Genomic DNA, 25,248 nt, shown 5'->3' with positions numbered 1-25,248 from the left:
CAGATCAAGTCACTTTGATGACTCAAGACATTGAGGACAGCTTCTCGGCTAAAAAGAAGGTCGGAGCCGTCTTTATAGACCTGACGGCTGCCTACGACACCGTATGGCACCGCGGCCTCACCTGCAAGCTGCTCCGCCTGCTGCCGGACAGGCACATGGTCAGCATGATCATGGAGCTTGTCCGAAACTGCAGCTTCACCCTCACCACCGGTAGCGGACAGCGAAGCAGGTTGCTATGCCTTAAAAACGGCGTCCCCCAGGGATCTGTCCTGGCCCCCCTACACCTACGACCTGCCAATCACAGTCTCCAGGAAGTACGCCTACGCAGACGACCTCGCGCTGGTGCTGGAGACTGGCAGGCCGTGGAGGAGACCTTGAGCCAGGATATGAGACTCTGCCGGCATACCTCCGGAAATGGAGATTGTCGGCGGCCTTCCACCTTAACAACAAGGAAGCCAAACGTGAGCTCCGAGTGCACATCGATGGAACACTCCTGCCATGCAGCGCCGAACCAACCTATCTCGGCGTGACATTGGACAGGTCACTCACGTTCCGCCGACACCTCGAGTCACTTCGAGGCCACCGGGCATCCAGCCCTCTGGCCTCCGCCGCACAGGAACCACAGCACGTCTCGCCTGCCGGGTCCTGGAGCCTGACCACCTGCTCCACGACAGGCTCACTGCAACAGCGGAGCCTCCCCGGCGTCTCAAGTCCAGACAGCCTTTTGTTCCTGCCGCACGGGATCTCCTGCAGCAATGCAGAGATCTTTACATCAGTGAGGCAGGATGGGCGGACCACACCTGGCGTGCGGAGTGGGAGGAGAACACCTCCAGACTCTGTAATTTCATCCCGGCCGCCGGTCCTTCCCCTCCCAGGATGGACTTACCCAGACCGGCGTGGGTGAGGCTTAACCGCCTCCGGACCGGCGTCGGACGCTTCCGCTCATCGATGCACAGATGGGGCTTGGTATCCTGTGTTGCATGCGAGTGTGGCGCTGAGGAACAAACCGCAGACCACGTCATCCAGGACTGTCCGATATATCGGACACCCAATGGAATGCGTGGCCTGACGGTGATGGATGACGAAATGGTGACCTGGCTCCTGGAGGTGTGCCCGGATATATAGCCGGGGTGACCCCTCACCCTCACCCAGGCTCGGGGGGGTAAAAGGATAGCCCCTCGGCCCCGACCCTGGGGGGGGAGTGAAACATCTACACCCAAACAAAGATGCAGAACGTTTGCCGGGTGAAACGCAACCTTTTTGAATTGTAAATTGCAGCTGAGGTGAACAGTGGCCACTAATGAACCACCTCCTCACCAATGCCTGTATAAGAAGTCTTGTTTTAGACTACTATGTGGTCAGGACTAAGCCCTTTTGAAACCCAGGAACTTTTCACAGCAAAAATGAGTTCATTAATAATTCATGTGGACCACATAGCTATAATTCAAGTCAATGAATAATTCAGTTCAGATGTAGGGTCTTAAACAAGGTAGAAACTTGTTTGATTTTTCTCTTCTGTGATTCTGAGGTCAGAAGGTTCATGGATGATGGGATGCCGGCGAGAAGGATATGAACCCATACCTGCCAAGGTCAAAGTTGTAATTGCACCTTAATTAATGCGGGTCTATTTCTTTTGAAATGTATGATTATAAAGTAGGCTATTATGTTTGAAGCAATTCATGTAATATTCGCTTTCCTCCTTTCATCATTATTATGATCAATATTATACAATACTGGACTGAAGAACTCAAGTTTAAGTCAAGTGGGAAATTGGGATTCTTAGGCAGTTTTATTCAAAAGAAAAAAAGAAATACCATAGGCTAATTTGTTATTCAAAATGTAAGTTATCTTTTCCATGTAGCCTTCATTACTTGAAAATTAAAACTATGCTAATTAAAAATTTACATTTCAAATCAAACATGCTTTCATCATATCCTGAGTTTAAAACCTTGGCCTTCTCGGTTGTGGTTTGCTCACTCTGTCCGTCCCTTGAGCTGAAACTGGGACACTGCGGTCGCCATTTTGGTGCCAGCGGATGTGATTCTCTAACATGGATGTATTAATACTGGATGCAGTGACTACGTTGACGCCTTGTTCTTAAGCCACCGACCCCTTTTGACATGCGCAGTTGTGTTTTCCCGCGTCACAAGCATGCGGTTGTGCTTTTTAACCACGTGATTTGTTGACCCGGCCACATCATGGAGGTATAATATAAACTGGAGACGGCATTGAACAGGCTGCCTATTCATTTCAATGAAAGTTGCTCACCGGCGCATGAAGCCATTTGACATAGTGGCCAAAGCTCGGTATTGCAAGTCACGTGACGGCATGCGGCCCAAGACCCTTATGGTGCATTCGTTTATAACTGGGAGGTTCGTTTATAACTGGGAGGTGGTAAGTTGCGACTTGCTACTAGGAATGATTAAATAAAACGCCGCGTGAACTCACACTTCCTCGTCGCAAATTCGGATGTTTCTCAGCCCCCAGTTGCCGACTGACGCCAATATCATATCATATCATCATCATATCATTCGCTATAGCTCGAATGCACACAGGTCGGAGGTAGGTATTTTGCCACTTGCCACCTCCGACCACAAACGAACGCACCATTATCTCCCGTGATTTGTGGATTATGATAGATAGGGCTGGAAAATGAAAAAAAAAATCTGCATCAGAGACCAATCTAATCGGTATAAACTTTGTTTTTTTTTGTTTTTGAAGCCACCAATACCTGTATCGAGCCCATTTGAGAAACATGCTGTGAACGAGCCTCGGGGACGCTGGGCGCGCATTCATGAGTCCTGCGAACTCGGTGGAAAACACGTCACCATAGGAAGACCCGCCCTACTCTGCCTCTGATTGGATAGTTTTAGGGAAGTCATATGTAATGATGTCGCCAAGGGGCCAGGAAGCGATTTACTTCCTGAAACATTTTGATCAGCGCCATCTTGCCGAATCGACCCCTTTTGACATGCATATCTGAACGATTGATTCATTATTACCATGGATCGGTATTGGGATTGATCAAGGGCGAGTGTGAAATAGCAGCCAGGAACTCAGCGGGTTATCCGAGATGCGGTAGCAGCGGCCAAAGCTCCTGCTGGCGGGGAGTGAAGCTTTTCAACTCGCCTGTCACTGACTCCCTGGAGGAATTTAGCCTGGCTGCAATAACGTTATCGCGAACGGAATGAATACCATCTACTAGCAAACAAAACATGTTCAGCTATAATTAACCTGTTAAAATGCCTGGACAAAAAAAATAATGTCTCCTATGGATATATTTGACAAAAACAGGTTAATATGCAAGCCGGTTTTCATTTCATTGCATTTCACATAAATGTGAACTTGTTCGTGGACGCGCGTAGGACAGAAAAGCACAACTGCGCAAGTACAAAAGTCACCGGAAATAGCCAAATGACTACAAATTTAGCCAAGATGACGCGGTTCAATAGGGCTTCACTTTAGATTTTGAATCCTGGGGGCTTGGTGTAAGCCAGTTCTCGAAGTGCTTACATTGGAATTCTCATTTACATTTTAACATTGCGACGGTTTATCCAATCAAAACTTGTCATGACTGTCCCGTCATTCACATCACCTGTCAATCACGTTACCCACTTTAGCTATCTAGCTACGGGCAGCATCAACGAACATGGAAAACGCAGATCTTGAGTATTTGTTGAAAGTTGATTACAAAATGAAGTGGATTAAACGAGTTTGGGTTACGATATAAGGTTGGTATTTTTGGATTAATTACTAGTTGTTATGGCTGTGCGTTTTGCTTTGCCTAGATTAATCAGCACTCGAGAGCGTGAACTTTGCTTCCTGGAGCGGAGGGCTAATAAGCCTAGTTAGTGTGATGGGTGGAGTGTACCGGCCCCGCCCCTGTGTGTTGGACAGTCGCTCCCTGCCACGCCCCCTTGTGTAGGCGGTGTACCTGGGAGCTCTCAGGACTAATGGCGCGCCTGAGGAGCCAGCACACCTGCCTAATCAATGAGACTCAATGTTTTGTTAGTTTGGTGTGTGGTGGGCACGGTGTTGGATGCGAGCGGGCTGTGAGGCTGACCCGTACAATCAATCAATCAATCAAAGCTTTATTTGTACAGCGCATTTCATACCCAGAGGCAACACAATGTGTATTACAGAGAACAAGGGAGGTGGGCATACGACCCACCCCTACATATTCCAGAGGGAAGCAAAAAAACAGTAATCACCCGGGGGCCAGATAAGTGAGCTGTAAAAATTCTTCCCTGACCCCTCTCAACAAGGCGATCGAGCAAGCTCCTGGGGTATGTTTGTCTACCGGCTAAGAACATTTATAAAGCAATTCATAACATTAAATTACATTTCAGGGTGGTACACATACACAGGGGTATCTATCGGACTCCGGAAGGTCTGCTGGTGACAGTGGGGCATCCACTGGAACTGGTTAGAAGATAGGAGGGAGAGAGAGAGGCATACGACATCCACAGCTGACACAGGGGTATCTATCGGACTCAGGGTGGTCTGCGGGCGACAGTACAAGATAAGAGATCTCCATGTACCCCCCTGAGACTGAGACTATGTAATGTTTTATTGTGGTGTGCAATAGTTGTAAGGATTTTAGATATAGACCTAGGTGTTTTAGTCAGGGTTCAGTTTACCCTTGGCCAGGGTCACAGGCCAGTCCCCACCCCCATCTTAAATAGGCCCATAGAGAGGGTTGAGTCAGGCACCGTATTTGTTTGTGTGCATCAGCTTTTGGTGTTTGCTCTGTAGCTTTAATAAAACTTGGCAATTCATATTACTGTTTCTGACTCGGTTGTGTTTACACTCCCTACCCCTGATAACGTTTCGTTACATAAGCTAGTAGCCTAAACACTGATTAGTGAAGTAGGGGAGTAGGGTATTGGGTGCTGTGTCCTAAGGGGGTGTATTATTATATATATATTATTTAGTGTCCCTAAAGCTTGGTTGTTTTGGCCTAAATATTGCCCTCTTATTCGCTCGCTCTCAAATAATTGGCCTTTGTTGACGTGTTAAAAAATAAATAAATAAAAATCAGTAGCCTACTGTAGTTGTCCTGTATGTTTTTACATATAAATGCCTCTGCTCTCCCTTCTGGTGCTGTGAAACCTCCCATCTGCGCACGCGCATGCTTTGAAAGCGCACCCCCCCAAAAAAAAAGCACAACTGCGCATGTCCAAAGGGGTCGATTCGGCAAAGATGGCGCTGATTGAAATGTTTCAGGAAGTAACTCGCTTCCTGGCCCCTCGGTTCTCTAATCAAGCACGTCGTGTCCTCTGTCTGTAGTTCGCTGTCACTCTCAGACCGACATGGCGTCTGTGGTCGTCCAGAGGTTAGCAGGTCTCTCGGGAGCCTCTGCTGTGGCCGCCGGCGCGTACGGAGCTCACGGTAGGATGCGTCTCATACTTATGGTGCATTCGTTTGTGGTCGGAGGTGGCAAGTCGCAAGTGGCAAAATACCATCCGACCTGTGTGCATTCGAGCTATATACCATTATATCACAGTTACCTAGTTATATCTATATACCATTATATCACAGTTACCTAGTTATATCTATATACCATTATATCACAGTTACCTAGTTATATCTATATACCATTATATCACAGTTACCTAGTTATGGTGCATTCGTTTATAACTGGGAGGTTCGTTTATAACTGGGAGGTGGCAAATTGCGACTTGCTACTAGGAATGATTAAATAAAACACCGCATGAACTCACACTTCCTCGTCGCAAATTCGGATATGTTTCTCAGCCCCCAGTTGCTCGAATGCACTAGATATAACTAGGTAACTGATATAATGGTATATAGATATAACTAGATAACTGTGATATAATGGTATATAGATATAACTAGGTCACTGTGATATAATGGTATATAGATATAACTAGGTAACTGTGATATAATGGTATATAGATATAACTAGGTAACTGTGATATAATGGTATATAGATATAACTAGATAACTGTGATATAATGGTATATAGATATAACTAGGTAACTGTGATATAATGGTATATAGATATAACTAGGTAACTGTGATATAATGGTATATAGATATAACTAGGTAACTGTGATATAATGGTATATAGATATAACTAGGTAACTGTGATATAATGGTATATAGATATAACTAGGTAACTGTGATATAATGGTATATAGATATAACTAGGTAACTGTGATATAATGGTATATAGATATAACTAGGTAACTGTGATATAATGGTATATAGATATAACTAGGTAACTGTGATATAATGGTATATAGATATAACTAGGTAACTGTGATATAATGGTTTATAGATATAACAAGGTAACTGTGATATAATGGTATATAGATATAACTAGGTAACTGTGATATAATGGTATATAGATATAACTAGGTAACTGTGATATAATGGTTTATAGATATAACTAGGTAACTGTGATATAATGGTATATAGATATAACTAGGTAACTGTGATATAATGGTATATAGATATAACTAGATAACTGTGATATAATGGTATATAGATATAACTAGGTAACTGTGATATAATGGTATATAGATATAACTAGGTAACTGTGATATAATGGTATATAGATATAACTAGGTAACTGATATAATGGTATATAGATATAACTAGGTAACTGTGATATAATGGTATATAGATATAACTAGGTAACTGTGATATAATGGTATATAGATGTAACTGTGATATAATGGTATATAGATATAACTAGGTAACTGTGATATAATGGTACATAGATATAACTAGGTAACTGTGATATAATGGTATATAGATATAACTAGGTAACTGTGATATAATGGTATATAGATATAACTAGGTAACTGTGATATAATGGTACATAGATATAACTAGGTAACTGTGATATAATGGTATATAGATATAACTAGGTAACTGTGATATAATGGTATATAGATATAACTAGGTAACTGTGATATAATGGTATATAGATATAACTAGGTAACTGTGATATAATGGTATATAGATATAACTAGGTAACTGTGATATAATGGTATATAGATATAACTAGGTAACTGTGATATAATGGTATATAGATATAACTAGGTAACTGTGATATAATGGTATATAGATATAACTAGGTAACTGTGATATAATGGTATATAGATATAACTAGGTAACTGTGATATAATGGTATATAGATATAACTAGGTAACTGTGATATAATGGTATATAGATATAACCAGGTAACTGTGATATAATGGTATATAGATATAACTAGGTAACTGTGATATAATGGGATATAGATATAACTAGGTAACTGTGATATAATGGGATATAGATATAACTAGGTAACTGTGATATAATGGTATATAGATATAACTAGGTAACTGTGATATAATGGTATATAGATATAACTAGGTAACTGTGATATAATGGTATATAGATATAACTAGGTAACTGTGATATAATGGTATATAGATATAACTAGGTAACTGTGATATAATGGTATATAGATATAACCAGGTAACTGTGATATAATGGTATATAGATATAACTAGGTAACTGTGATATAATGGTATATAGATATAACTAGGTAACTGTGATATAATGGGATATAGATATAACTAGGTAACTGTGATATAATGGTATATAGATATAACTAGGTAACTGTGATATAATGGTATATAGATATAACTAGGTAACTGTGATATAATGGTGTGTTCGTTTGTGGTCGGAGGTGGCAAGTTGCAAGTGGCAAAATACCTACCTCCGACCTGTGTGCATTCGAGCTATATACCATTATATCACAGTTACCTAGTTATATCTATATACCATTATATCACAGTTACCTAGTTATATCTATATACCATTATATCAGTTACCTAGTTATATCTATATACCATTATATCACAGTTACCTAGTTATATATATATACCATTATATCACAGTTACCTAGTTATATCTATATGCCATTATATCACAGTTACCTAGTTATATCTATATACCATTATATCACAGTTACCTAGTTATATCTATATACCATTATAACACAGTGACCTAGTTATATCTATATACCATTATATCACAGTTACCTAGTTATATTTATATACCATTATATCACAGTTACCTAGTTATATCTATATACCATTATATCACAGTTACCTAGTTATATCTATATACCATTATATCACAGTTACCTAGTTATATCTATATACCATTATATCAGTTACCTAGTTATATCTATATACCATTATATCAGTTACCTAGTTATATCTATACCATTATATCACAGTTACCTAGTTATATATATATACCATTATATCCCAGTGACCTAGTTATATCTATATACCATTATATCACAGTGACCTAGTTATATCTATATACCATTATATCACAGTGACCTAGTTATATCTATATACCATTATATCACAGTGACCTAGTTATATCTATATACCATTATATCACAGTTACCTAGTTATATCTATATTCCATTATATCACAGTTACCTAGTTATATCTATATACCATTATATCACAGTTACCTAGTTATATCTATATACCATGATATCACAGTTACCTAGTTATATCTATATACCATTATATCACAGTGACCTAGTTATATCTATATACCATTATATCACAGTGACCTAGTTATATCTATATACCATTATATCACAGTGACCTAGTTATATCTATATACCATTATATCACAGTGACCTAGTTATATCTATATACCATTATATCACAGTTACCTAGTTATATCTATATACCATTATATCACAGTTACCTAGTTATATCTATATACCATTATATCACAGTGACCTAGTTATATCTATATACCATTATATCACAGTGACCTAGTTATATCTATATACCATTATATCACAGTGACCTAGTTATATCTATATACCATTATATCACAGTGACCTAGTTATATCTATATACCATTATATCACAGTTACCTAGTTATATCTATATACCATTATATCACAGTGACCTAGTTATATCTATATACCATTATATCACAGTTACCTAGTTATATCTAGTGCATTCCAGCAATTGGGGGCTGAGAAACATATCCGAATTTGCGACGAGGAAGTGCGAGTTCATGAGGTGTTTTATTTAATCATTCCTAGTAGCAAGTCACAAATTGCCACCTCCCAGTTATAAACAAACGCACCATAATAACATAGGCTCACTATGCAGCCTAATGCCTGTGAAATGAGAGCACCTGCGAGAATTTACACCATAAATCCTCCTACTTCATGTCCATTCACTGTATCTCTCCTGTTTAGGTTTCAAACAGAGTGACCCCGAAGATTACCAGAGAGTGGTACGAATTTTATAATATATATATAATATAATATACGAATGTTATAGCCCATGACTATAACATAGCCCTAGCCCTAGACTATCCCATGATAATAGCCCATGACTATAACATAGCCCTAGCCCTAGACTATCCCATGATAATAGCCCATGACTATAACATAGCCCTAGCCCTAGACTATCCCATGACTATAACATAGCCCTAGCCCTAGACTATCCCATGATAATCATTAACATTATCACACACATTCAAATATTGAAATGCCACCATCAAAGTGAGGCAGGTCAAAGTCAAGTTTATTGGTCACCTTTCACAAGAGCAGTGAAATGTTTGTCTGTTAGCTCATAGATAACCAAAAAAGGAGATAAAGACAGTAACAGTGAAATATATAATTAATACAATATGCAGCACAAAAGAGTAGCAGCAATAGCTAAATGCAAGATACACATCATACAATTAAAGGAATTATGTGTTGGAGGGATAGATGGCCAAGCAGTTAGTCAGTAGTCAAATGTACGCTACATAATATGGGTCTGGTGGATGTATACAGTAGGTATACATATTAATAGGATATGTAGAGCAGACTAATGGATCTCTCTCTCTCTCTCTCTCTCTCTCAAGCTGTATGAAACAGCCAACAAGTACCACTTTTACCACAGCCTAGCTCTGCTGGGGGCGGCGCGCTGCAGTAAACCTGCTGTGGTGAGTAAAGCGTGTTCCCCTCCATACCTGGATACTGTCACGCTATAGAAACACCAGGAGGCGTCCGAGACGTCATGGACACTGTATTATGTTGTGTTACATTTCAAAATGACAGAGCAAACGGGACCATATTTCGACTGTACGCCAAGCGCCAACTTTATGACAAGTTTCACAGTGAGCTGGAACGGTGCCAATCACATGATTGAATGGTTCAGTGAAGCCGTGAGGTGATGGGATGCCTGCCTTACAGTAGCTAGGGAGAACAGTGATGCCAACAGTCACTCATGTCTCTGTCTCTCTCCACAGGCTGGCTCTCTCTTGTTGGCGGGCATGGGCATGTTCTGCGGCTCACTTTACCACCAGGCTCTGACGGGCGACCCGGGCATGCGCAAAGTGGCGCCCGTAGGAGGCGTGGCGTTGATCGCCGGCTGGCTGGCCATTATCCTCTGACCTCTGACCTACGACCCCTCTGACGCCTCGCGGTGGCCGACGGCCTCTCACCATAAAGGTCGCGGACCGTCAGGGGAATGTGTCACCAAACGAGGGGTGATGGGGGAGATGGAGGGAGGGGAGAGACCTTGGGTAGAAGCGTTGCTCGCTTGAAACCTCCATGTTTTTTTCACGGGTGTTAGGACGAGATAAGTCCGATCCTCACATCACTCTTCCCTCCCCTGCCACGGGCTGATAAGCTTTTCCAATGTGAGACAGCAAACCTTCTCTATTTCTTTTATGACCCGTGACCAAATGTGTTTGAGTGTGTGCGCATTTCAAGAGAATACCACAAATAAACTTGTCGAAAAGTAGAGATTGCCCGGCTCAACTTACTTCATGAATATCATACTACATCAATATTTCATCCATTATACCAGAGGACTCCGGAGTGGAAGACGGAGGGTGTGCAAACTCCTCAACCCAACGCTGAATAATAGAAAGAAAGTGCTCACTGGCTCTGGATGCAAGGTTGTTTAAAATGCGGACAACGTTTAGGCCTTGCGGCCGGCCGTTTGTGATTTCTCTCTTTTATTTAGTGTGTTTTATTTTATTCAGTATGTCAGCAGTTACCGGCACCTCTCAAAGACTGTCTATGGTGTCGTGATTTCTTCTCAATTTCAGCCCAACACTACTACAGACTCAACTCGGTAGACGCTGGTGCAAGATTGAAACAGTGTTGGTGCTGGTTGAAACTAAGGCACACCCAGTTACTTTGACAGTTTGAATACCCTTTTATTTATAATGCGCCCCCCAACCAACTGTTACATCAGCCTGGGGCGCAGCCCGGGTACAAAAAGAGACAAAAACAAAGGACTGCAGAGACACAAAATGAAACTACATTTAAGACACAAGACAAGGACATAAATTATAGATCGTCTGCGACAAAGAGGTGAGTTTTAAGCTGTGCTCTAAAAGAGTCCAGGGTGGTGGCGGACTTGATGTTCAGAGGAAGCTTGTTCCATAGCCCAGGTGCCATCACAGAGAATGCACGGTCTCCCTTTGTGACAAGTTTTGACCGTGGGACCTTCAGGGTCATCTGGTTGTCAGATCTGAGCCGGCGACCAGGCCTGAAGCTGCTAGGTTGGTCCAGGAGATCTTTGATGTAAGCTGGGGCGAGACCACTGAGGGCTTTGAAGACATACGTGAGGATCTTGAATTTCCCTCTGCGCTTCACTGGGAGCCAGTGAAGGGAGGAGAGGACAGGAGAAATGTGTTCCCTCATCTTAGTGCCTGTCACCAGCCTGGCAGCGGCGTTTTGGACTAGCTGCATGCTGTGGATGGTCTACCCTAGGAGCTAACTGAATAACATTTCACTACTTGTTTCACCTGTATGATTTAGTATGTGACAAAACTGACTGATGGATCCTCCCTTCCCTTAAACAATTCCTGATTTTACATGTCCATGTCTGGATGGATAATGGCTATTTAGAGATGAGCGCCAGTCGTTGTTGGCTGTGAGTGGTGGATAGCTCCACCTCCACTCTTACGTGGTGTCTGGTCCTGAAAGTGGTCACACAAAGCACTCTCAATTCCTGGTGACCTACCAATAGTCGGAGCCAGCCTGCCCAACCAATCTGCATTCAAATTGAAAAGGCAGACTCCATTGAAGAGCTCATGTCCGACTGCAGAGGCAGAGTGAGGACCTTTGGAAATTGGTTTATAAATCTCCAGGTCAATTTGCAGCAGCCCAGATGAGTTTGCGTGAGCCAGGCTGCATCCACGGACTAGGCTGTAAGACCCAATGTACTCCAATCAAGAGTCATAAAACCATCATTACAAGGACTATTAGCGAGGTTTAAACTGGGGTCAGGCAATCAAACAGTGACTGTTATCTATGGAAGCACCGCTACTACTTTAGCTACTTTATATAGACGCCCCAAGACTTTGAATAAGTCAAGAAAGTTGTGAGGAGTTTTGGTGTGGAAGGCGTGACTGAGGCCACATCCACACGAACATGGATATTTCTTAAAACACATTTTACCCCCAACGGTTAAAAAACATAAAAAATCACGTCCACACCAACAGATTTTTGGAAAATCTCTCCATCCACATGACAATGCAAAAGATAACATTCAATGCTAAAAAGTCTGATAAACATGTGATAGTGTGTCACGTCAAACACCATGAAGAACATTGCGAGCATGCTCATTAAGCGTCTTCTTGTAGGTTGTAGGTAAATGTCTTATAATATGCCGTAAATAAGGTCCAGGTTGTCAAAAACGAACATTCTCCTTTAAGCAGTTACACTGATGATTCCTGTAATGCTATTCTGCTGCAATTGGTACAACTTCTGTTTCTGGACAAAGTTGAGGGATAAAAGGATAAGAGTGAAAGGATGAGCGTGTGGAGGTTTGGGGGTTAGGGTTAGGGTTTGGGGTATAGTCCCATAATTTCATCCCCACCGGGTCTCCAGGGGTGGGAGTCCAATGCTCTCACCACTACTCTACTTGTGCAGGGGAGATCGGCGGGTGGGTTTTGATGTCCTTCTTCCAGTCCCTAGTGTGGGCTGGGGTTAGAATATGGGTTGGGGTTGGGACAGGATCTGACCTATAAGGCAAGGGGTAAAGGTTGGAGTGAAAGGATGAACATGTGGAGGTTTGGGGTATAGTCCCATAAAGTCATCCCCACCGGGGCCTTGAACCCCGGTCTCCAGGGTGGGAGTCCAATGCTTTCACCGCTACTCTACTTGTGCAGTGGAGATCGGCAGGTTGATTTTGGTGTCCTTTATTTTGGTGTGCTGGGACTACTGCCTCTTGTGGTGCCAACAGAGAAATGCAGGTCAACATTCAACAAAGGGAGGGAGGGATGGAGGGAGTGATAACCAGACAAACACTATCCTAGGTGTGCTGGCTTACAGCCAAGCACAAAAAAAACTGTGTACATGTGGACGGGAGGCCAAAACGCAGATAAAATAATAGGTTTTCATCTGTGTCCGTGTAGCCTGCGTCAGTTTGCAGAACTATGGCGGCTATATACAGGATGATTTGTTTGGTCAGTGTTGCTCGGCTTGATTAGTGCTTTTCCAATCAACCTATCTGTACTTACCCACTAGACTAGAGCTGTGACGTTACATGCCGAGGCTTCGAAGCGTGTAGAATAATCCAGGAAGCACTATATGTGAAGCGTGTATCAAGGCTTGTATCAATGACGTACGCGATGACGTCAGAAGCCTTTGCCAACCTTTGCTTGTTTGGAGCCCGCGAGAAAGAGAAGGATTTCCCCAGCGTGGGAACATGTCGATCTCATTTCTCCCAAAAAGGTATGTACATATTAATTACTGCAGATGCATTTTTCCCGTATTGATTGTGCAATGCAATGTATCTTTTGCTCTCTTGTGTTTTGTGCAAGGTGAATTGTCTGTTGTGTGCCAAGGAGTTGTGTAACCCAGATGGTTTAGACAGTATGAATGGATGGATGGATAACTTATAAATCTAACCTATGCAACCTAAATAACATAAATCTAACCTATGCAATATAGGGTTAGTGAAACAAACATGTATATTTACATTTTATTTCTGAAACATTCCTGATAATATTCTTATTTACTTTGATATATTTTAGCATTCCCACATACCATTATTAGTTTATCTAGTCAATTGGACTGGGTAATATAGTTCCACTGGTGGAGGACGTTATCTGGCCGACGCGCACGGATACTTTTTCTCTTGTAAGACAGATTTGGCAAGGAAGAAAAACTCCGGTTGAGAGAGAGCTATTTGAGTAGAGAAAAGTAATATATCTTTTGTATTCTTTCAAAAAGTCAATTCTATTGAGTGAAATCGCTGCACAAGACCGATCTGGGGACACGGACAACCTGTTGTGCTGTGAGAACTGCATTTTGGTATGTGTTTAATCGAGCTTTAGCCGCGTTAGCATAAATGCTAACGCTAGCATTGCTAATGGAGTTTAGCTGTGTATTTGTGTATTCGTTAGCATCGATGCTAACGCTAGCATAGCTAATCATATGAAGACCGGCTAGAACTGCTAATGGGGTTTAGCTGTGTATATTAGTGTCACAAACGTCTACAGCCTAGCCTGTTAGTCAATCCAATTACATGTTTTGTTTAGTCATTGTTATTTAAGTTGTTTTGGGTGATTGAAGATTGAGCATTTTATTGCTATTTCTGCCTAGCTAGAACAATGGCTGCAGGCTGTAGAGCTCCACTGTAGCTGCGCACGTGGAATAATTTCCCACTCATGTTATTTAGGTGCTGGCTACTTCATGCCAATTGTAATGTTATCCTGTAGAGGGAAGAATATCATTGTTGTTTTGTTATTAATACTTTATCTAATTCCTGTTGATATTCTGTAATTAATAGAGTATTTAGAGTATTAGAGTATGTACTGGAATGTCATTTTGTATGTTTTGTACGTTCTTATTTGCTATTAGTTAAATAGCTTATTGCTCTGACCTTACCTATTTTAGGTCAGGTTTTTTGGGAGACCATTGATTAGATTTGGAGAACAGTATTGGATGGCGAGCCGCCCAGCATTGAACTCAACCGGCGAAGAAAATCTGCATGCAAACGCCGAGGGATTGATCTGATCTCAGAGGTTCTGTACCACCTGCCAGCCTACAGTACGGTAGGACTGGTGTCATCTTCATCAGACCTCGAGGACCCTGTCAGTGGACACCCACTGCCATTGCTGAAACTGAAACTGACACTGACTACCACGAAAGGAGACTGACACCGACTAATATTCCAATTTCTTTATTGGGCACTACATCTGTAATTGCTTTAATGCAAATTTCTTTTTCTTCTTTTACTTACCCGGGTAAGCTGTGAAAAAAGTGCACTAATTGTTAATCATCTTGATTGCTACTACATTTTTCTTATCCCATTAAACGGAGTGTGTATACTCCAAAGGGGTTTAATTGTGTGTGTGTTCCTTCTGCAGGTGCATTGTTGACCTGGCTCTGTAGTCGAATCCTAGGTTCTTCTGATCTTCTTATCTCATTATTATTAGTATACCCATTTCATATAGCATATTCCTTATATTAAATATAAGTAACTTCTCCTGATTAGGGTTACATAAGTGGCGAGCCAGCCAGGAGCCTAGGTTATCATCAATCACCTCAGAAGATACACTGTACTATTATACACCTCCTAGCAAGAAGCCGCATATTGCTACGAGATGGATGTTGTTGACCGAGAGAATGTTAAAATTCCAAATGCCGTCCTAGTGAGCGGATTAGAAGGGAAGGATGATGAAGAGGTTCTAGAGTTCCTGAAAAAATATGGCTCCATACAACGGACCATTTACATAGATCATGACCCAAACTCAGAATTCCATACAAACCTGATAGTGGAATATACGAGTGGCTCTGCCTTAGAGGCATTAGAGGCTCTTTTGCCTTATAGTCAGTCGTCAACAAAAGAACTTATGGTCACTTACTATGTACAAGCTCTGGCAAGTGTCTACTCAAAAACCGCAGGGAGCAGTGTCACACAATTGTACCTAGATGAGTTGAAAAAACTAGCCGCGCTGAGTCAGAAAAGTCTTGAGGAGATTCTAAAAGACGCAATATCACAGATAGGGGAGGCTATTGACCCTTCTACTCCATCCCCGGAGAACCATGAGCCAGCTGCAGAACCCAGCCAGCCTGTCACTCCACCAAGGCAGCTGATGGACGTTCCTTTCACCTATCAACCACAGCTGGTTGATGCTATCTCCTATCCTTCACCGCAGCTGTTGGTTCATGGTCCTTCCCCCACTAAACCTGGTCTTTCTGACATCCAGAGCATCAGCTTTGCTCCCTCAGTTCGACCAAAGACACCTCTGTCTCTCAGTGCCGGTGAGCTCAATCCACCTGAAGTGCAAAAGATAGTGGTAGAGCATATAGTTAGAAGTGATGACAAACCCTCACATTTTCATACTACCTTGAGACTAAGAGCATTCTCTGGAAAGACCCCCAAACCACACACTGAAGTCGATTATGACACCTGGCGCTCTCATGTCGACCTGATGATGAAAGACACGTCTGTCTCTACTCTGGAAAAGACCCGCAGGATTCTGGAAAGCCTTCTTGTCCCAGCCTTGGATGTTATCAGGCACCTTGGGCCTGAAGCTTCGCCTACCGCCTTTCTACAGATTTTAGACTCTGCTTTCGCTCCAGTTGAAGATGGAGAGGAGCTCTTTGTACGCTTCATGGGCACACTACAGGACTCCGGAGAAAAGGCTTCTACCTACCTGCAACGCCTCCGAATGGCCCTGAATAATGCTGTACGCAGGGGCGGTGTTCCAGTGCAAGATACTGACAGACATCTTCTTAAACAGTTTTGCCGAGGCTGTTGGGACAACAGTTTGCTGGCTGATCTCCAACTTGAACAGAAAAAGAAAGACCCTCCATCCTTCGCAGAACTCCTGGTGCAGATACGCACCGAAGAAGAGAGACAAGACTCTAAGACCCTGAGGATGAAGCAACACTTGGGTGCCACCAAGCAGAAAGCTGTAGCGCATGTACAAAGCGTTAAAGAGGAAACCCAAGCCACATCTGATGCCAGTAGTATAGATGAGCTAAGGAAACAAGTCGCAGAACTGAAGAGTCAGCTGACAGTACTGACGGAAAAGAAGAAACAAAGAAGAGCGTATTCTAACAAAAAGACATCCAGTGAGACTGAAACTCAAAAACCTGACCAAAATGCAAAGACAGAATTCAAAGCAACTTTCCAGAAGGACACCAGTTCCAAACCTAAACCTTGGTATTGTTTCCGATGTGGAGAGAACGGACACATTGTCGCCACCTGTGAATCAGACGAAAACCCTGCTCTGGTAGCATCAAAAAGAACAGAACTGAGACAGCGACAGCAGTTGTGGGAAGCGCAGAACCCCACGTTAAACTGAAGTCAGTTCCTGTCGAGGGGCTGACGGGAACTGTAGATAGTCATCTATGCCCTGCTGACAATAAAAAACCAAAAACATGTGCAATGCTAAAACAGTCCAACACTAAAAGCAACAGTTTTAGACTACCCAAAGGGCTAGTAGGTACAAAGAGTACAGCCCAAGTGAAAATAGATGGAACCCCTGTTAGTTGTTTACTGGATACAGGTTCTCAAGTAACCACAGTCACTCAATCCTTCTTTCAGCAGTATCTGTCTGAACGTGAGGTCAAACCACTTGATTTGTTAGAGGTTGAAGGGGCTAACGGTCAATCTGTACCTTATTTAGGATACACTGAGCTTAGTATCACCTTTCCCAAAGAGTTCCTAGGGATAGAGATTGAGTTGCCTACGCTAGCCTTAGTGATTCCAGATGTCCGTATTTTTTCTGAAACACAGGTATTGATTGGTACAAACACACTTGATGCATTGTATGAGGCCTATTCTAAATCTCCCCACGAGACATACCATCCCACCGCATATGGGTATAGGGCAGTGTTGAATATCCTTCAAATGAGGCAGCAGCAGAGTGAGAATGGTAATATAGGGCTTGTCAAAATGCATAGCACTACACCCCAGTTAGTCCCAGCCGGCCAAACTGTAGTCATTGAGGGCTGTGCTACCGTGAATAGGTTCTCACCTGAGAAGTCAATGGTCTTAGAACACCCTTCTGTGTCCTCCCTGCCTGGCGGACTGCTGGTCAAAACCTGTCTCATTACTTTGCCTTCAAAACAGCCACACAAAGTACCAGTAGTACTTACCAATGAGTCTGAGCATGACGTCCTCATCCCTCAGAGGTGTATTATAGGTGACCTGAGTTCTTTCCAGAAAGTCCTCTCTAAAGAGCATGATGTCATCACACCAAAACTGGATTCTGCTCAAAACTCTAATCCAAAATGGAACTTTGATGACTCTCCTGTCCCCGCTAACTGGAAGGAGCGCATCACACAAAAACTGAATAGTCTACCCGAAGTCTTTGCACAAAACGATCTGGACTTTGGAAGAACTGATCAAGTGAAACATCAAATCAAGCTTTCAGATGAAACTCCATTCAAGCATCGAGCTCGTCCCATACATCCCCGCGACTTGGAAGCTGTCCGTAAACATCTGCAAGAACTCATCCAAACTGGAGTGATCCGCGAATCTGAATCTTCATTCTCTTCGCCTATCGTAGTAGTGAGGAAGAAGAATGGGGAGATCCGGCTCTGTATCGATTACAGGAAGCTGAACACACAGACCGTTAAAGATGCTTACGCACTCCCTAATCTTGAAGAAACATTCTCAACTCTCACTGGATCCAAATGGTTTTCAGTCCTTGACTTAAAATCGGGTTACTACCAGATTGAGGTTGAAGAATCAGACAAGCCGAAGACCGCTTTTGTTTGTCCCATGGGATTTTGGGAGTTTAATCGTATGCCACAAGGGGTTACGAATGCTCCAAGTACGTTCCAACGTCTGATGGAGAAATGTATGGGGGACATGAACCTGAAGGAGGTCATTGTCTTTCTTGACGACATCATTGTTTTTTCAAAAACACTGGAAGAACACGAGGAACGACTGATGCGAGTCCTGAACCGCCTGAAGGAATACGGATTGAAACTCTCTTCGGAGAAATGTAAATTCTTTCAGACTTCAGTCAAGTACTTAGGACACATCGTATCTCGGAATGGAGTCGAAACCAATCCTGAGAAAGTGGAAGCGCTGAAAACATGGCCAAAGCCTAAAGATCTGAAAGAGCTGAGGTCCTTCCTCGGTTTTTCAGGGTACTACAGACGATTTATAAAGGACTATTCAAGTATAGTCAAGCCTCTCACTGATTTGACCTCCGGTTACCCACCACTACACAAAAATTCTAAGCACAAATCAAAGACCGAGTACTACGATCCAAAGAAACCCTTTGGCAACCGATGGACTTCCACCTGCGAGCTTGCCTTTAACACCATCATAGAAAAGCTCACCACAGCTCCGGTTCTTGGGTTCGCTGACCCTACCGTGCCATATGTCCTTCATACCGATGCGAGCACTAAGGGGCTTGGCGCAGCCTTGTACCAAGAGCAGGAGGGTCAGATGAGAGTCATCGCATTCGCCAGTAGAGGTCTGTCTCGAAGTGAAGCAAAGTACCCGGCACACAAACTTGAATTTTTGGCCTTAAAATGGGCAGTAACTGAAAAGTTAAGCGACTATTTGTATGGTGGCAAGTTTACTGTGGTAACCGACAGTAACCCCTTGACGTATATTCTTACCACTGCTAAACTGGATGCCACTGGCTATAGGTGGTTAGCAAACCTGTCCACTTTCACGTTCACGCTTAAGTATCGGGCAGGCAAGCAAAACGCTGATGCAGATGGTCTTTCTAGAAGGCCCCACGGAGAGCTGACTAATGATCTGAAGTCCCAGAAAGAACAAGAGCGCATACGTCAATTCACGCAAACGCATTTGCCTGATCTTGGACATGAAGCAAGTCAAAACATCGTACATGCCCTCTGTGAGAAGCACCTGATCCATAATACATCAGATGGATGCAGAAACAATGATGCCGACTTCACGCTAGTGCAATCACTCGCACTCTCTCCTGAAGCTTTACCAGACAGCTTTGTGAATGAGGAGCAGCATGGTGGGTTACCTGTCCTCCCCCACCTGTCTGAAAGGGAAATCCGAGACAAACAGCGAGCTGACCCCTGTCTGAGGGAGGTCATAGCCCAAATGGAGAAGGGAGAAAAGGTATCTCCAAGAGTCAGAGAGGAGCTCCCTGATATCCCATTCCTCCTAAGGGAGTTGAGCCGTCTTGAGCTACACAACCAAGTTCTATATCGAAGACGACAAGAAGGTGGTCATGCTACATATCAGCTTGTCTTACCTGAAGAGCTCCGAGCTAGTGTTTTGAAGAGCCTTCACAATGATATGGGCCACCTAGGTATTGAACGTACGACAGATCTAGTCAGGACTAGATTCTATTGGCCGAAGATGGCGGTTGATGTGGAAACAAAAGTCAAGACCTGTGAGCGGTGCATTCGACGAAAGTCACCACCAGAAAAGGCAGCACCGTTAGTGAACATAACTTCTACCAGGCCATTAGAACTCGTCTGTATGGACTTTTTGTCCATAGAGCCCGACAAGAGCAACACCAAGGATGTCCTAGTGATCACAGATCACTTTACAAAATATGCTGTCGCCATCCCAACCCCAAATCAGAAAGCCCAGACAGTTGCAAAATGTCTTTGGGACAATTTCATCGTCCATTATGGAATCCCCGAACGATTGCACAGTGACCAAGGACCCGACTTTGAATCCCGCCTTATTAAAGAACTGTGCAAGGTCACTGGCATCCGGAAGATCCATACCACTCCTTATCATCCCAGAGGGAATCCAGTGGAACGTTTTAACAGAACGTTACTAAGCATGTTAGGAACACTGGAAAACAAAGATAAGTCACAATGGAAGAACTTCGTAAAGCCCCTAGTACACGCATACAACTGTACTAAAAATGATGTAACTGGGTTCACACCCTATGAACTTATGTTTGGTCGTCAACCAAGACTGCCTGTCGACCTAGCTTTTGGGTTGCCACTGAAAAATGGTGAATTCAAATCTCACTCTCAGTATGTGCGAAACCTTAGGTCCCAGCTTGAAGAGAGCTATAGGCTAGCGAGTCAGAATGCTCAAAAGATAGCTGAGAGGAATAAAACTAGGTTTGATAGATATGTAACAGCTTCTAAGCTAGATGCTGGTGACAGGGTGCTCGTTAGAGCAGTCCGTTTGCGTGGGAAGTGCAAGCTTGCCGATAAATGGGAGCCCATCGTCTATGTTGTGGTGGAGCGAGCTGGAGACCTTCCGGTCTACACAATCAGACCAGAGAACAAAGAAGCTCCTCAACGCACTGTTCATAGAGATCTATTGCTTCCTTGTGGCTCACTTCCGTTGAGTGATGAAGAGCCTGTCTTGCCAAAACTCCGCAAACCAAAGACCAGAAAGTCCGCAGCTGAGTCGAAAGATGAAGATGTGCACTCTGATTCCGAGTGTGAGATGCCCTTCGAGTGGTTTGAAGACCAACCTCCTATGGAAACTGCTCGATTCACACATGTCTATGAAGTGCAGAGAGAAAGTACTCACCAAAAGTCGCCTGTTCAAAGAGAAGCCGGGGAGAAAATACCTGAAAATGACCTACCTGCTGTCGTTCCTGTAAGGGAAAATCACTTACCTGTCGATGCCCCTGTAGGAAAGGATGACACAAGTGAAATCCCTGGAGGAGAAACCAATCTACTTGATGACTCACATGATGATGAGATACCTGAAAAAGACATGGAAAGGGAAGAATCGTCAGATGTGCACTTACCTTTAAATGATCCTGAGCCTGTTGAAACTGATCCTCCCGCTGTGGATGACCCACATCTTAGAAGTGATGTTCCTGTGGAAGGAAGGGACAAACAAGTAGAAACTACTACAGAAACTGATACAGTGCCTAATGAAGATGCTGACATGAACAAATTAGATAATGAGGTCCGACGCTCAACAAGACACAGAGTAAAACCTGAGAGATTACACTATTCAGACCTTGGGAACCCATTTATTTCTATGGTTCAGTCGTTGTTCCAAGGCTTGAGCACAGCCTTCTCAAATGCTTTGCTAGAGGCTAAAGTAGCTGAAACTAACCTGCACTCGTCCCTCACACCTGTGACTAGCCAACCATTACCATGCACAGGGACGTGCATAGCTTTAAGAGGGGAGGGTGTAACCCAGATGGTTTAGACAGTATGAATGGATGGATGGATAACTTATAAATCTAACCTATGCAACCTAAATAACATAAATCTAACCTATGCAATATAGGGTTAGTGAAACAAACATGTATATTTACATTTTATTTCTGAAACATTCCTGATAATATTCTTATTTACTTTGATATATTTTAGCATTCCCACATACCATTATTAGTTTATCTAGTCAATTGGACTGGGTAATATAGTTCCACTGGTGGAGGACGTTATCTGGCCGACGCGCACGGATACTTTTTCTCTTGTAAGACAGATTTGGCAAGGAAGAAAAACTCCGGTTGAGAGAGAGCTATTTGAGTAGAGAAAAGTAATATATCTTTTGTATTCTTTCAAAAAGTCAATTCTATTGAGTGAAATCGCTGCACAAGACCGATCTGGGGACACGGACAACCTGTTGTGCTGTGAGAACTGCATTTTGGTATGTGTTTAATCGAGCTTTAGCCGCGTTAGCATAAATGCTAACGCTAGCATTGCTAATGGAGTTTAGCTGTGTATTTGTGTATTCGTTAGCATCGATGCTAACGCTAGCATAGCTAATCATATGAAGACCGGCTAGAACTGCTAATGGGGTTTAGCTGTGTATATTAGTGTCACAAACGTCTACAGCCTAGCCTGTTAGTCAATCCAATTACATGTTTTGTTTAGTCATTGTTATTTAAGTTGTTTTGGGTGATTGAAGATTGAGCATTTTATTGCTATTTCTGCCTAGCTAGAACAATGGCTGCAGGCTGTAGAGCTCCACTGTAGCTGCGCACGTGGAATAATTTCCCACTCATGTTATTTAGGTGCTGGCTACTTCATGCCAATTGTAATGTTATCCTGTAGAGGGAAGAATATCATTGTTGTTTTGTTATTAATACTTTATCTAATTCCTGTTGATATTCTGTAATTAATAGAGTATTTAGAGTATTAGAGTATGTACTGGAATGTCATTTTGTATGTTTTGTACGTTCTTATTTGCTATTAGTTAAATAGCTTATTGCTCTGACCTTACCTATTTTAGGTCAGGTTTTTTGGGAGACCATTGATTAGATTTGGAGAACAGTATTGGATGGCGAGCCGCCCAGCATTGAACTCAACCGGCGAAGAAAATCTGCATGCAAACGCCGAGGGATTGATCTGATCTCAGAGGTTCTGTACCACCTGCCAGCCTACAGTACGGTAGGACTGGTGTCATCTTCATCAGACCTCGAGGACCCTGTCAGTGGACACCCACTGCCATTGCTGAAACTGAAACTGACACTGACTACCACGAAAGGAGACTGACACCGACTAATATTCCAATTTCTTTATTGGGCACTACATCTGTAATTGCTTTAATGCAAATTTCTTTTTCTTCTTTTACTTACCCGGGTAAGCTGTGAAAAAAGTGCACTAATTGTTAATCATCTTGATTGCTACTACATTTTTCTTATCCCATTAAACGGAGTGTGTATACTCCAAAGGGGTTTAATTGTGTGTGTGTTCCTTCTGCAGGTGCATTGTTGACCTGGCTCTGTAGTCGAATCCTAGGTTCTTCTGATCTTCTTATCTCATTATTATTAGTATACCCATTTCATATAGCATATTCCTTATATTAAATATAAGTAACTTCTCCTGATTAGGGTTACAGTTGGGATACAACACTTCAAGCATGCTAAGGCATTACAGGGCTTTGCATGAGAATAAAACACTCACTCACCTATATTTATGACAATCGTGCTCACACTTTGTTGACATTGACAAGTGCTCCAGGCTGTCTCTAGACGGATCAGACTGAGTATCACTCCGCCTGCCGACTCACAGACAGAAATATAGATCCACAAACCAGAACGGATTACACCATAGTTTGAATTTAAAATGGATGGTAAATAGACACAAAATAATCTCCAAGACACTTTACTCATTTATTTATTTTTGGGTGCAATCTGGGTGTTGTTGTTTTTTTGGGGGGGACAGGCTAACGTGACTTTTAACGTAACATTGTGTTTCACTAGCATTAGCCACCAGTGGAAATTGGAACGACCCAAAGCTATCTACAGCATGGAATTAACTGAACATGATCTCCATCAGTCAAAAACATCATAGGTAAGTCTAAAATGAGGTCCTAGTTCAAAAATTCCAGAATAACCCTTTAAGAAGCTTTGCCCTTGAGTGAACCAATTTGATGAAAAGCTTCAATATTTCAGGAAGCTTCACCTGCCCATCACTACACTACACCTCCGAGAGGAGGCGAGTAAATATTGCACCAAATAGTTTTCCTTCCACCTCTCTGTAAAGTACAGTTGAAATTAGGTCTACACCGCAAACGTGGGTTCTAGACCAAGCCCAAGACAAGAAGACTCTCAATGTGCATGCCCACCATAGACATGATGCCCACAATGTTCTTCTATGGTGTTTGACGTGCCACACTATCGCCACCTACTGGCCTGGCATGTTTATGTGAGCCTTTCTTGCATAGAATATTATTTTTTGCGTTGTCTTGTGGACAGAGAGATTTTCCAAAAATCAGTTGGTGTGGACACTTTTGTCTTTAATCGAAGGGGGGGGAGGTGTTTTTAGACAATACCTGTGTTCCCGTGGGTGTGGCCCTTGAAGGCAGAGACGCATTTTCCTCACTGAAACCCATGAACTTAATCACACTATTGTGATTGTGCAGCGTGTCTGTAGGGAAGACGTGTGTGGCGCGCGTCTTCCCTCGTGCGCTTTCTTCACAAATCTCCAGAGAAAACTCCTTTTCTCAACGCCTGTGTTTCTTGTATTGCGCTCAGCACAATGGCGGACTGGCCATCGGGACGAATCCCATGGCGCCGGTCCTCAAGTGGCCCGGTGTGGGCCGGCCTGGTTGCTGTGAGTGAGATATTCAGAGGGGATATTCCCGGTGCTAACTGCCCCGACCTGCTGTAAACGGCCGTAAATGCCCCCCCCCCCGCTCAACAACTTGCCGGGTGGTTGCAAGATCAGTGGGCTTACTGGGGCTGCATTGCCCCACCTGAATTATTTCCCCAGTCCGCCCCTGACTCAGCATGTCCCGCCCCTGCGTGGGCGGTCCTAATCTCAGTCCAGAGCGCCGTGGACCGTGAAGTCCGGTCTGTATGATGAGCCTGCAAGCAGAGACGTTG

General features: G+C 43.0%; 1 protein-coding gene across 1 annotated transcript; it reads left to right on the top strand.

Moving 5' to 3' along the window:
• The first annotated feature begins 5,218 nt into the window (after positions 1-5,218).
• Positions 5,219-10,773, top strand: tmem256 (transmembrane protein 256). The gene is made up of 4 exons (XM_084462206.1): positions 5,219-5,391; positions 9,266-9,303; positions 9,922-10,002; positions 10,309-10,773. The coding sequence occupies exons 1-4, from the start codon at positions 5,313-5,315 to the stop codon at positions 10,450-10,452; spliced, it is 342 nt and encodes a 113-aa protein (XP_084318332.1). The 5' UTR covers positions 5,219-5,312; the 3' UTR covers positions 10,453-10,773.
• The last annotated feature ends 14,475 nt before the right edge of the window (positions 10,774-25,248 follow it).

This window comes from Borostomias antarcticus (genome assembly GCF_949987555.1).
Source record: "Borostomias antarcticus genome assembly, contig: scaffold_66, whole genome shotgun sequence".
Taxonomy (NCBI): Eukaryota; Metazoa; Chordata; class Actinopteri; order Stomiiformes; family Stomiidae; genus Borostomias; species Borostomias antarcticus.
This window is presented reverse-complemented; position numbering and strand designations above follow the sequence as displayed.